Source organism: Panthera leo, chromosome A2 (assembly GCF_018350215.1).
Source record: "Panthera leo isolate Ple1 chromosome A2, P.leo_Ple1_pat1.1, whole genome shotgun sequence".
NCBI lineage: Eukaryota > Metazoa > Chordata > Mammalia > Carnivora > Felidae > Panthera > Panthera leo.
In genome coordinates, this window is record NC_056680.1 from 164,859,008 (window position 1) to 164,872,432 (window position 13,425).

General features: G+C 44.3%; 1 protein-coding gene across 1 annotated transcript; it reads left to right on the forward strand.

The window, feature by feature from the left end:
* The first annotated feature begins 398 nt into the window (after nt 1-398).
* HTR5A (5-hydroxytryptamine receptor 5A) lies at nt 399-12,474 on the forward strand. The gene is made up of 2 exons (XM_042927197.1): nt 399-1,136; nt 11,775-12,474. The coding sequence occupies exons 1-2, from the start codon at nt 399-401 to the stop codon at nt 12,105-12,107; spliced, it is 1,071 nt and encodes a 356-aa protein (XP_042783131.1). The 3' UTR covers nt 12,108-12,474.
* The last annotated feature ends 951 nt before the right edge of the window (nt 12,475-13,425 follow it).

Here is a 13,425-nt window from a genome sequence, read left to right on the forward strand (position 1 = left end):
TGCTCTGACGCACCAGCATCCTCTCCGGCAGGAGAGGCACCCACACGCTCCAGGGTCGCCCAGCTTCCCCGCCCCCCCCCCCCCCACCTCCCCAACCTGGGAGATGCTCGGCTCTGGGCGACCAGACTGCTGTCTCCGCCGAGGTGAAACGCCTGGGCATGTGACAGCTTAGGCGGGCCCGGCTGCAAGACGCAGCCCAGCGCCCTCCTCTCCGCCGCACCGTCTCCCACGGATGCTCGCCGGCAGAAGGTTGGGGCCAGTTTCATAGGCAATCCCCAGAAACCCTGCCCCCAGCCAGAGGTTGCAAACATCCGAAGTGGCTCTGGACGCAGTGGCCACCGTCCGTCTTCCTGAACTCCCCTCCTGCACACACCCTGGGCCGGCCTCCTGACCCAGAGATGGATTCGCCTGTGAACCTAACCTACTTTTCCCTCTCCACCCCCGCCCCTTTGGAGACCAACCGCAGCGGCCTCGGCGGGGAAGACTCGCGCCCCAGCCCCCTCCTCTCCGTCTTCGGTGTGCTTATCCTGACCTTGCTGGGCTTTCTGGTGGCCGCCACGTTCTCCTGGAACCTGCTGGTGCTGGCGACCATTCTCCGTGTGCGCACCTTCCACCGGGTTCCGCACAACTTAGTGGCGTCCATGGCCATCTCGGATGTGCTGGTGGCCGCTCTGGTCATGCCCCTGAGCCTGGTGCACGAGCTGTCCGGGCGCCGCTGGCAGCTGGGCCGGCGGCTGTGCCAGCTGTGGATCGCGTGCGACGTGCTCTGCTGCACGGCCAGCATCTGGAACGTGACGGCCATCGCGCTGGACCGCTACTGGTCCATCACCCGCCACCTGCAGTACACACTGCGCACCCGCAAGCGCGTCTCCAACGTTATGATAGTGCTCACCTGGGCGCTCTCCGCCGTGATCTCCCTGGCTCCGCTGCTCTTCGGCTGGGGGGAGACCTACTCCGAGGACAACGAGGAGTGCCAGGTGAGCCGCGAGCCGTCCTACACCGTGTTCTCCACCGTGGGCGCCTTCTACCTGCCCCTCTGCGTCGTGCTCTTCGTGTACTGGAAGATCTACAAGGCGGCCAGGTTCCGCGTGGGCTCCAGGACCAACAGTGTCTCACCCATATCGGAGCCTGTGGAGGTGGGTGCTTTAGTGACCCTTGCAAATACTTCACTCGCGTTCCTACGCACGCTGACTTGAAAGTTTGTAGGAAGTGAGCTTTTTAGTTTCCTTTCTTGGGGAGGGGTGGGGGCAAAGGGGAAGGGGTAGACCGGGGTAGCTGAAGAAACCCTCGGAGGCTGATTTTGCTCCAACGTGCTCAGTATCACAGAGTCAATAATGGTCTTTACCATCTCTGATGGGTTCCCCCCCCCCATATGGGAAATGAGGGGGTTGGACTACATTCTTCCACAGGGTCCCATCTCGCTCTAAAATTCTGTGACTCTATCACACCCTGTAGGAGGGCTGAAGAAGCAGGTGTCTGGGGCTATAGTAGATAAACTTGCAGCTTCCTGCATTTGGACTGAGCTGCTCAATGAGGAAGGAAGGGACAGATGGTGAGGTGCCTTGGCAGAAAGATTGCCAAACAGCAGGCCAAGCAGATTCATGTTTCGACCCAATCTATTTTTTTTCTTTGCAAATTAAAGCAGCTAGCTTTGCAGAATACAGTGTCTCCTGGATTACTCTTTGCAGTTCTGCAGCGTCCTCTTCCCCTGGTGTGAGATTACAGATCTTTGTCTGTCTCTAAGCCTGCATTTGTTATGTCCCATTGTTGCCTGTGGTGCTGCTCTCTGGGTCTAGCCCCAGCCCTGTCAGGCTTCTGTGTATAGCTGAGGATCACCTGTTTGCCTTCCCAGACAGGCTACGGGGCGGGGGGGTGGGGGGGGGCGGAGAGGGATTAAAAATCTAAGGCAGACAATTCCCCAGCTCTTTGCAAGTGGCATTTTCTGTAGGACAATCGTTACAGCGACAGTGAGGGCTCTCTTCCAGTTCTCTCTCCGCCACACTTTCCTGTTTCTTGTTAACTCTTAATAATCCAACCCTGATTTCAATTCAGGAAATATATGACAACTGAACCCATGGGGTGTGGGGATTGCGTCCCCCCTGACCAACTCATTGCCAAGGTGATTCCTTGAGCCTAATTCACTTTTTTAAGTGAGATCAGAAATCGACACAGCCCCATTTTCTGTTAGGGGCTCTAGGGCAACAACATAAATTCAATTAAGCATATCAAGCACATACTATGGGGATGGTGGTAGCAGTGAAACAATGAAAGACGTCATCTTTGCCCATGAAGAGTTCCCTCTAGTGAGGGAGGTAAACACCTACTGTGGATGCTGTAACGTGGTTCTGTTTTCCTGATCAGAGGCTAACTCCAACAATAACCAGTCAATCAAGCTTAGAGGGACCAGAGGTGTAGGTAATGGAGGAGAAAGTGCATCATTCTGGAAGAAAGAAGGAAAAGGGGGTCAGAGGCTACCTATCCTTTCATCTGGAACAATGGTCTCAACAAGGGGTGATTTGCCCCCTCCATTTGGAATGTCTGGAGACATTTCTGATTATCAAAGTTTGGGAGAGAGTGTTAATGGCATCTAGCGTTAGAGGCAAGGGGTGGGGCTAAACATTGTACAGTGGACGGGACAGCCCCCACAAAAAATAATTCAGGCCAAAACGACAGTAATGCAAAATTTGGGAAACCTTGACCTATTAGATTTCTAACCTGAATGAGGAGTGCTGATGGCTAAGAGTGCTCACAGCACCAGACTGTCGGGAACTTCCATGTGTATGAGAATCCACCCCAAGCCCAGGTCAGGAGCAAGAGGACTGACCACCTTCAAGGGTCCTCCTTACATGGACTCTCTTCCGCCGGGATGCTTATCCAGGTAAATGGTTTACAATCGGTACCAGATACAGCTTTAAAAGGAAAGCAGTCACAGTTTTTCTTGTGAGGCTTACTGCAAGGCGATGCAGGCTTTCACTGCTCTGCTCTGGAGACAACAGAAACAAAGCATCATGATATCTGTGTGCTTTTATACACTAGTCTGCACTGTTTCATTTTCTCTCCTTTCTCTGCCAGATAACTTTTAAAAAATGGTTTGTCTTGGCTTTGCAAGACCTCCAAATGATCCAGGGTTCCATATACAATATGGGGCTGCCTCTGTCCTCATGTTACTGTGAAGGGTTAATTACAAACCAGGTCTCCTGATTTCTCCATGGTAGCAGGTGCCAAAATTTCTAAATACAGTTCTACCACCAACTAGCTGTGTTACCCAGGGAAACACAATACTTCCTCCTTCTTTATCTGCTGAGTTTTCTCCAAGGATATTACTGAGAACCTAACCTATGTCAGACACTGAGATGGGAACTGGCAACACAAGAGATGGGCTTTGCCCTCAAAAAAAGGATGATGAAAACACTACCAAAGATCTGGCATAAAAAGATAATGCTGAATTTATTATTTACTAGTGTATGGCTGAACCATGCTGGCCAGGCACAATCTCTCTGAGCAGAGAAGAATGCTGATCTTAAATAGCATTTTTAGAAAGCTTGGAGTTCAGACATTGGGAGGCTTTGAGAGATATAGGTAGGTTGACATCATCTGTATGAGTCTTAAATTTGTTGGTTGGTTGTCATCCCAACCAATTGGTCCTCATTCAGCCAAAGCTTTGAGAGAAACCCTCAAGGACTAACCAGATATTGACCACTGTTGGTGATTCTCCCGGAAGATGAAGTTTCATCTGTGGAGAGCTGATGCTCAAATTGCACATCAATCAATGTAATTTCCAATCATTTCTCAGGACAGGGCAGTGCAGAAGCATTTGAGCTCTGGCTACCAAGCATTGAACAACTCTGAGGCAAACAAGTAGAAGTATTATAAGAAGGGCCTGGAAGATCTCCCAAGTCATGACCCAGGATTTTCTAGTCCTAATCAAAGCCAGTCCCAAAGATTCCCTGTGTCTACTTAAGACCGCTAGTTTACCTTTTCTTTTAGTTTAAAAATAGTTGTATCTTACCTGTAGTGTTAATCCAGGTACAATGTGAAGTCTTACTTAGTGTTAGTGCGTAGACTCCTCCTTGGCTGGCCAAAAGCAAAGCTGGAGTGATTTTTTTAGTCAAGATTTTTTGGGTTAAGATACTTAAACTGCTTTGTTGTGCCTCCAGAGCGTAGACTGTACAATTTACTATGTCAGCCAATGTAGACATTATTGTGCCAACCATTTTTTTAAATGAAAACCTCAAGTTGTCTGACTCCTATGGATGAGGTCAGTATTCTCAGGAATCTTTTCCCTGAAAGAGTTTTAACCGTTTGGACTCTTTGTAAGGAGATACAATCCATTGAGGGCATTGGAGAGTTAGTCCTTGAAATGGCCTAACCGATGGCCCTACTGAACAATCAATCTTGTTTCTTGATTGACATGAAAAAGCGTGAGTTTAGTATGGGATAAAGAACCCTGGAGGTGTACAAGAGATGTGATCAACTTCAGTGAAGCTATAGGTATATTGTCAGACAGTCTTCATGTACTCATCTGCTTGGTCAAGGTTCTTGATTAGCAGCCAACGCCTACCCCTCTACTTCTGGGCATTCTCTGCAGCTAATGTTGAGGTCACCCTCCCTGAATCCTAACACTGCAGTTTAGGATAATTTCAGAGAGCATTAAGTCACCAACCGAGTAATTCACATTTGTTGTTCATTTTTAAAGAATGCCTGAAGAAGGTGCTTCTATAGCATGTTGAAGAAGTGAATTATCTGGAAAGCATACCAGTTATTAGTTTCTATACCTTCTCTTCTATTATTTTAGCAATTTTATATGCCCTAGAAGCAGCCCCCGTTGAGTCATTGAACAATTTGGCTTCCGATATGAAATTACGTTTTATGAGAAAGACTGAACTACTTATTACATATCAAATTGATTATTACACATTATTTTTATTTTCAGTATAGCACCCACCAACAAAGAATAGTAAGTTGTAATTTCAAACAAGAGTGAAAAAAATTCTGCTTGGGGCAAGGACACTTCTTCAGTTACAGAAACACAGTCACCAGACTTACCTTCATTGGCTAAGGATTATACAGTTGCCGGATTGTTAGTGTTAAACCAATGGGTGGTAATAGGAGAAAGAGAAGGTGACAATGAATCATGATTAATCAACGAGTAGAAAAATGTGGGTGGTTTTGATTAGCAGTAGGGATTGTCTATGTATAATAACAAGATTTAAAGGCTTAATATAAGGTCTTAAAATGTGGTGACTAATTTTAGTCATGTAATTTCTCTGAAGCAAAGGGAAAAACCTTTATTACTGAACTGAGGGTTGGCCTTCAAGAGACAACAGTTCTCTGATAGGCACCATGTTGCTGAATTCATCTACCTAGAGCATGGCCCAGCCTTATCATATTTGTACAAAAGGCAGATTAATGATAAGCCAGGAAGAATCAATCTGGACTTTATGCATTCTATTCCAATTAATCTTTCTCTCTGTGGTGTCCTTTGTCCATAGGATTCTAGACCTATTGCCATTTGTTTGGTAATGTCTGGAATTACACAGAGAGTAAGTATTTTCATGTGTAGATCAACTACAATATGATAACATACAAGGGCTGTAGTACATTTCACCTGGAAGCAGATCTTACTTCTTAAATTTGTAGGTGTGTGATAGAAACTAAAGAACTATGCTTCTAATAATGATCCTAAAATACCAGCTTTGAGTTGGCACACAAAATTATGAAAGATTTTCATTGCTTCAATTTTTCTAATGAAGTTCACTTTCCCTCAAGCCTTTAGAAATTTACTCTATAGCCACAAATTTGTCTTTCATGATCTTCTTTCACCTTCTGGTATAACTAATTACTTTTTTAAAGAAAATTTTCTCTAGTTTTCTTCATTTGCTTTTAACTTATTTCAAGGCAATTTGCTGTTTCCTTTTCAGACAATGGTAAAATTTTAGGTTGAAGGATCTGTTGTTCTATAATTATGGGGATAATGGCAGTTATAGTAATGCCTGTATAAACAAGAAAGCTGTATTGTTGTACATCTATAATGATAGACAACTCCCCTTGGAAATTTAGAAGGATAGGGATTTGTTGGGTGATAATGTCTCCCTCAGAGGGACTTCACTGGACAGATTTTAGATAGTTGTCCTCTTTACTTGTAGCCAGTATGGAACACTGATTTTTTCAAGGATTTTTCTGTTGGCAATATTCACAAGGGTCCTTGTCTAGACTCCCAAACCTTTGAAAACAGAGGTCCTTTGGGATGTTTCATCTAGAGAAACATATCTTGTATTGCTTTCTAGCTAATTTACTTTTCTAAGGATATCTGGAAACGTCTAGTCCCTTAATGGATATTTTCTAAATTGGTAATTTCACATTTCCATTATTTTTTATTATTCAATTCCCTAATTCAAGTTTGAGCCCACTTATAGAAAGATAGGGCAAGACTCTAAACTTCAGATGCTGGGTTTATACCAGAATACTGCTTGAACATTTCCAGAAGTCTATTTTCTACCTTTATTTAGTTTACGGTGTGGAACATCTAGTCAATCTTTCCTTAAAAGAAGGGCTTCTGATTTTTACATTTTATAGTTTTATATATTTTTATATTTAAAATGTTCATAGCTGGATTATATAGCTCTTCTCTTTTCTATCCTTCTACTTTTAAGGATCTGTTTTTCCCCATCTAAGGGGACTTCAATTCACTTCACTCACTGGTACAGACTTGTAGTTCAAGACAATAAGAATTTTGTTCAATCCTCTCACCAAATTCTGAATTCCATAACCATTTTTATTTTTATTTTCTCTCTGAAGTTTAGGAAAATTCTAAATTATAACCCTTAACGTAACTTGAGGCCAGGGTTTTAATGGAAATTCTATAGATTTGACTCCTTATCTGGCAAATTTACTATGTGGCTTTGCTTTTTCTGAGAAAACCCTGAAGAGAGGACAGTTCATTTAGGAGGTCAGGTGCAGCTAGGTAGAAATATACAAGACCTAGATGTGCAAGGCAGGTGGGTGTGGGGATGTTACAAAACCTTCGAGACTATTTTAGAGTTAAGATTTTGTTTAAGGCCTTAGCATACCAATTAAAGAAGGAAGCTGTTAACTGTTTGGTCTTTTTTCCCCTGATTTTTCTAGGGCTCTTATCTGGGTGAATTTACTGATTTTGACTTGTCAGAAGTTCCTTATCAAGAAAGGTTTTTTAAAAAGGCATTTGTTGAGAAAAGCACAGGAGTTCAGATTATAGTGCAAGTTAAACTAGGAAGTCAAAGTTCCTAAAGGAGATGGTTGAGTCCTTGGCTTAGACCAACCATGACACACAAGAAAGACTCTATGGTTGGCCAACAGTCAGTGCCTGTGAATAGTGCCCAAGGATCCCTGACCAGATGCTAGCAAGGGGCCATACAAGCACCAACCCAACACTCATTGCTGGAATACCAACTAAACAAAGTGACATTCCTTCACAAATTGAGAGGACAGGGAATATCCTCAAATTTTGTAAAGGACCGAAAGCGAAGTTTGATCAATTGCTTTTCCACAAATTGGTGTTAAGTCCATCAGTCCTCAGAACATTAGCCCTCAGGTCTGGCTTGGAATGGATTAGAAGCTTATCAAGCCAATGCCATACAGAACAATCTTTTTTTATGTTTTTATATTCAACTGAGAGAAAGGCTCTCTAGGAAAAACAAACGAAACTACCCTATGAAACCAGACTTTGCACATATAAGCAAGTAGCAATAGAATAAGTACGTCGATGACATAAACATATTTGCCAAATGGTACACCTCTAGGATGAGAGATACAATTGGCTTGCACAAAGATCTAAGTCAATTACCAAATAGTATACATCTCAATCAAAGGTCTAGTTACCTGGTACAAAGACCTAAGTCTAAAGACCTTAACCAAAGACACTTTTGGTTACAAGTCCTAGGATAACAAAATTCAGAGAGCAAAAAGAGCCCACTGGAGCTGGTTGGAGCTGTTGAGACCACCACAGCTGGCTACAGATTCTGAGTGCCCCTGGAGTCTGGGCTCCAGTGAACGCACCTGTGGTCCAAGCGTCCTGTGGAGGGTCTTCAAAATGATCTCAGTGGACTCTGTTGAACTGTCCAAGGATGATACGACCACCACACAGTATCTGAAACAGAAATAAATGCCAAACTGCTTACTACAGTGAGAAGAAACTATACTTGTCAAGCACCGTATCCAGAATGGAGCAGAATGCTGAACACCTGTGGGGACTGGGGACAGCGTGGAGTTCAGGGCAGTGAACTGACATCTCCCTAAGACGAGGTTCCTCGGTGAGACTGCTGTCAATTGATGGGTGCTCAGAGGAGCATTTATTGGGGGTGAGTCCTATCCTAATTGGCTGACGTTCGAGGCCAGACATGATGGATTGTGTGGTTTGCAAATGAGTGTTCACAGAGGGGGATTGTCCCTGGTCAGTGGAAGATATGTAAACAGCAAGACTCCTTGTTGCCATAGCCGCAGAACAATCAGTCTTCCTAAGTTTGTTGGGAAGTTCAAGCGATGTTTTCACCCTCCCCTGTGTGGAGCCCTCCCTTAACGTGTAAGACCATTTCTAGTTTGAGCATCCTGGTTCATCGGTCCATCTTCCATTCTGACAGTGGGCTGGTCTAACCTGCAAACCACCCAAAACCACTTCTAAGGTAACAGTCTTCATCCTTGAACTGCAGTACCTACCATTGATGGTAATCTATCAATTATGTGTGATATTAATAGGAAGGCGAAGATGAGTGGTTAGAGGAAATGAAAGAAACCTACTAGGTTTATGATTAACCCATAAATCGTTATTTAGTACATAACGATTTCAGAAAAATGAGAAGTCTGACACATAAGTACACGTCCCCCAAAGAACGCATTTATTTGGAGAGATGAGGCTAATTGTTCACCTAGAAAAATTTTGTATGTGTATCCTAAATTGTGAGATGTGTGCTTCAAACGATACAGCATTACAAAGATGATTAAGAAAAGTCTAATTTGGCTTGGATGTCCACTTTATTGTTTATCCTCCTACTTCTTTTTCTGTGAATCTACTAATGAGCGTGTTGAGTAATTGATAGAGTAATTAATAGAGTTCTATTCTCAAGACTCAATTAGGCGCTTTATTGTGATCATTGATTAGCAGAAAGCAAAGAGCTAAGGAGTCCCTGAGTCAGAAAGCCACAGGGCGAGCAACAAAAAGCCATGAGACACTAGAAACCTGAAACTTCCCAGACGACAAAGATCCTCCTTCCAGCGGAGCCTCTGCTGTCCCAGAAGAACCATTTTAAATCCGTGGCCCTCTTTCTTCTGTCAGGTGAGTTGGTGTTGAAGGATGCATGAAGAGGGGCCCAGTTAAACAGTCAACATTTCATATCGAGGTCCTAGAAAATGTGCTTTTCTGAGTCACGTGGGGTTCTAGGACTAACCTATAAGTAACTCCTGACTCACAGAAAACCAGAAAAAGATAGTATTCAGAGAAAATATTTAATCTGAATCTAAAGCAGAACCATAAGGGGTTCCCATGGGACATAAAAAAGAATGGTTAAAACAGGAATCTTGAGTCTTTGTTGGAAGGGGCTAGGGACGTGGGCCCCCCACTGCTGTACTAACAACTCCGTGAGGAAGGAACATGCATGTAACCCCTGCGAGGGTTTAGCTGAGCCCCGCTATTGACAAGGGGAAAGTCCTCCTGAAGACAAACTTAGGAATAAACTCCCTGGGATATCTTTAAGAATGCCCTTCATTCAACATTAGAACCATTACACAGCGGACGATTCTTGCAGACCCAGCGAATGTCCGTTTTATCTGGGAACAGCTCATCACCTGTAGGAACCCAGGTAAACTGGAAGAACACCAGGTTTTATAGGATTACTGCCAAATGCCCATACAAGCAGGCCTGCACGTAGGGCACTTCACGTTCCTGTACAGGGACCACGACTAAAGTGATGAACTTCCATAAAAGTGTCCTATAAAAAGTCATCTTCCTTTCCCAAGACTAATTTCCATCGAAATATTCAAATCCTACACTTAAATGTAGGTCATATGCCTGGAAACCTTGCAACTTTTTCCCATTATGCAACAGGAAACTCCTACAAACATAATGTGCCAACACGGGGATATATCTCATCCTTACAGAAGGCTGGTCTTCCATTGGTAGTTTCATTGTGAGGCTCATCGTGTCTTGCAACTGGAATCTGAGTACATAAAGGACTACGCGGGGGCTTCTGGAGTCAGTCTGAAAAGGCTAATGACCACAGGGAAGGCAGACAGGGAGTCAAGATGGGAGGGGTTGGCTGTTTCCCAAAAGACTGCCATATCTCCAAAGCCAGAATATCTGGCTGTGTGTTGCTGTATTTATTTCTACTGTTAGACCAGAGCCTTTGACAAAGTCTAGTTTAAGTGTTCTACTTTTATATCAGTTGTGCTATAGAGAATTAAGGAGTGGTCACAGGGGAGTCACAACCCTGAGTGGCCAGTGCTACCCCTGAAAAAGTGCTGAGAGGGAGGAGAATTTTTAGGGGTTTTAAAGTCAGGACCAGAATGTTGCTTCAAGTTGCCACCCTTGGAAAAGGGGTAAAAATCGCTTCCCTGATGCCGTTTTGGATTTGAGTTTTATTAAGAAATTGGTAGGTTTTCCTGTTTGTGCGGAAAAATAAAGCTAAATATTGTGTTGCATTTCCATAAATGAATTCCCTGCAATGCACTACCGGATGTGCACTAATAATATATGAAAGGTCACTGACGCATCTCGGGGTGAGGCTGGGGTCTAGAAAGAGGTTTTCACTTCTCACTTTATGTCCGTTTTTCCGGGTTGCAGTGTTGTGGACTATTTGTTCCAATATTTATGATTTTCTTTTTGATTGCACAATACTTGGTGTTTCACTATTCTTCAAGCAAATAACAAGAAGGCTATCGTGCAAATTTAAGAATTCATATAGCAGCTAATCTTACCTTAACCATAGTGTCCTTATTTATACCTCCGTTATGCTCCATGAACAGATAAATCGATTCCTTTGGACTCCCAATCTGTAGAGGTAGCCATGAACTGGTCAAGGGGGTTAGGTTAACAAGAATGACCCTCTGACCTGGTCCTTCGCCTAAAAGTTTGTGTGCTATTGAGAGAGAGCTGTGTGAGCATCCTTTTCAAATGCACTGGGATCACAGAATGCTGAATCTGCTGGGTTGGGCTGGGAAGAATGATATCGAACGTCCACGTAGTCTCACCCGCTAGGGAATGAAAGTCTGCTTTCCATGAAGCCCCGAGGGAGGTAAGTGTCCTGGTGAGCGAACTGTCCCAAACGGTCCTGGGAAACTGACGCCAGGAGAAAAGTTCTAGAAAATTCCTTGAGGGAGGATTCCCATGAGCACAGAAAGTTACAAAGATTTCAGAAAGTTGTGAGGATTTTAGAAAGTCAGACTTTAATTGTCCCAGGGTTTGACAAGGATTCGGAGCACTTTTGATTACTCGTGCCTTTGTCACCGAATTACACGCACTGACTATGTGACTGGCTTATTTTTTCAGTTTGTTGTTGAACAGGCAGCAGTGGGAAATTCATCTTCATCATTTTTATTATGGGCGTTCCCATTTTCCTTCCACTTCTAAGACGTAAGCAAATGCCAGCTCTGTCACCACGTTTCCACGGCTGAGGGTGGGCTCCCCAGGCAGCCAGTCTCCCGCACGCAACGACCGAGGGCTTTCTCTTCAAGTGGATGTGCAGGACCCAGCGCCTGGAAGGCACAAGAAGGTGGCTCTTCATGAAGCTTCTGCTTATCTCTTCCAGGCGAAGACCTCTGCTCAGCAGCCTCAGATGGTGTTCACAGTCCGCCACACCACCGTCACCTTCCAGACAGAAGGGGACACGTGGAGGGAGCAGAAAGAGCAGAAGGCCGCCCTGATGGTGGGCATCCTCATTGGGGTGTTTGCACTCTGCTGGATCCCTTTCTTCACCACGGAGCTCATCAGCCCCCTGTGTTCCTGCGACATCCCCACCATCTGGAAGAGCATCTTCCTTTGGCTTGGCTACTCCAACTCCTTCTTTAACCCCCTGATCTATACAGCTTTCAACAAGAACTACAACAGTGCCTTCAAGAACTTCTTTTCTAAGCAACACTGAGCACGAGGCCTGGGGATAGGAAGGAGCTGTCCTGTAACTCAATCAAATTTCCAATTCTACCCACTTCCCCATAAATACCCAGCACCACACGGAAGAGGCAAGTCCTCGGAGTTCTCCGGGGTCGTCTTCAGAACGAGCCCTCCCTTCCATGCTCCAAGGCAGGAATGTGGGTCTTCCCAGACAGTTTTGGTGACCTTATTAATCTAACTTACCTGTTCTTGCTCCCCCTGCACCTACCAGCCACGGACTTTGCCCACAAAGTGCCCTTTCCTCCCCCAAATCCACTCCAGCATGGTCATCGTCCTTGCCCCAGAGAAGTCAGACATAGCAGATGAGAGGGAGGAAATAAAGCAACACGGACAGATTGAGAATGGGTGGATGATGATGAACTAGAAGTCATACTGCGATATCCGAGGGGTAGGAAACCATAGTTCCAAGTTTTGTGGAATAGTTCTTATTTCGAACATTCCATTCTGTGGTCCTGGTAAATATACCCTAGTACTTATTGTGTACGTCCCAGTGTTTGGCCATAAAATATTGTCTCTGAACCTATTAAAGCACATGGCCACAGCTGTAAGACCAGTGAATACTGGCTTTAAGGCTTTGTTTGTGGCAACCACATGTGTGTGTGCGCGCGCACACACACACACACACACACACACACAGAACTCTGGAGGAGGTGAATGTTCCAAAGGCCAGTTTATTCTAAAATCCAACCCGTCAACTTGGAACAGGAGCTGAAAGTCAAACCAAATATCTCCCACCATTCTGAGGCAACTGTGCACCAACCATTGAAAAATAGACTAGTTTTGTAGACTCTGTCAAACTTGCTTATTTCCTGTGGAGTTTCTTTGTATAGAATTTATTCAAATGTTGCAGGACAAAGACCTTTATCCTTGGATCATGAGGTTAGAGGAAAACAGGTGTCATGAAGCTGGCGGCTTCTTTTAGTCTCATAACCAAGGACCATGAAGGTATATTTACCGAACACGTACACTTTAAAGGGACAGTTGGTTAATTTGCTATTTTTTACTGATGTGTGAATGCCCATTTTGAGGCCAACACTACTACTAACTAATGAGAAAAGCAGAAATATGGTAAAATGTGGCCTCGGTCCTCGGCAGGTTGACACCTCTATATAAGTGAGTCAAGGCATTTAAGTGATGGTGTGGTGTTTATATGATCATATAAAACCTAGGCCATTCTACAAAACTTTAAAAAGATCTTGGGCAATAAAAGTGCCTGTGGTCCACTATGTCCCTGGTTCTTTCAATGCATGAATTCAAAAACTATATCTCATAATAATCTTTGATTATTA

Bases quoted from the DNA above. Each gene is read 5' to 3' on its own strand.
- HTR5A (XM_042927197.1), top strand. From the start codon at position 399: ATGGATTCGCCTGTGAACCTAACCTACTTTTCCCTCTCCACCCCCGCC. The intron at 1,137-11,774 runs GTGGGTGCTTTA...TATCTCTTCCAG, and splicing joins CCATATCGGAGCCTGTGGAG to GCGAAGACCTCTGCTCAGCA.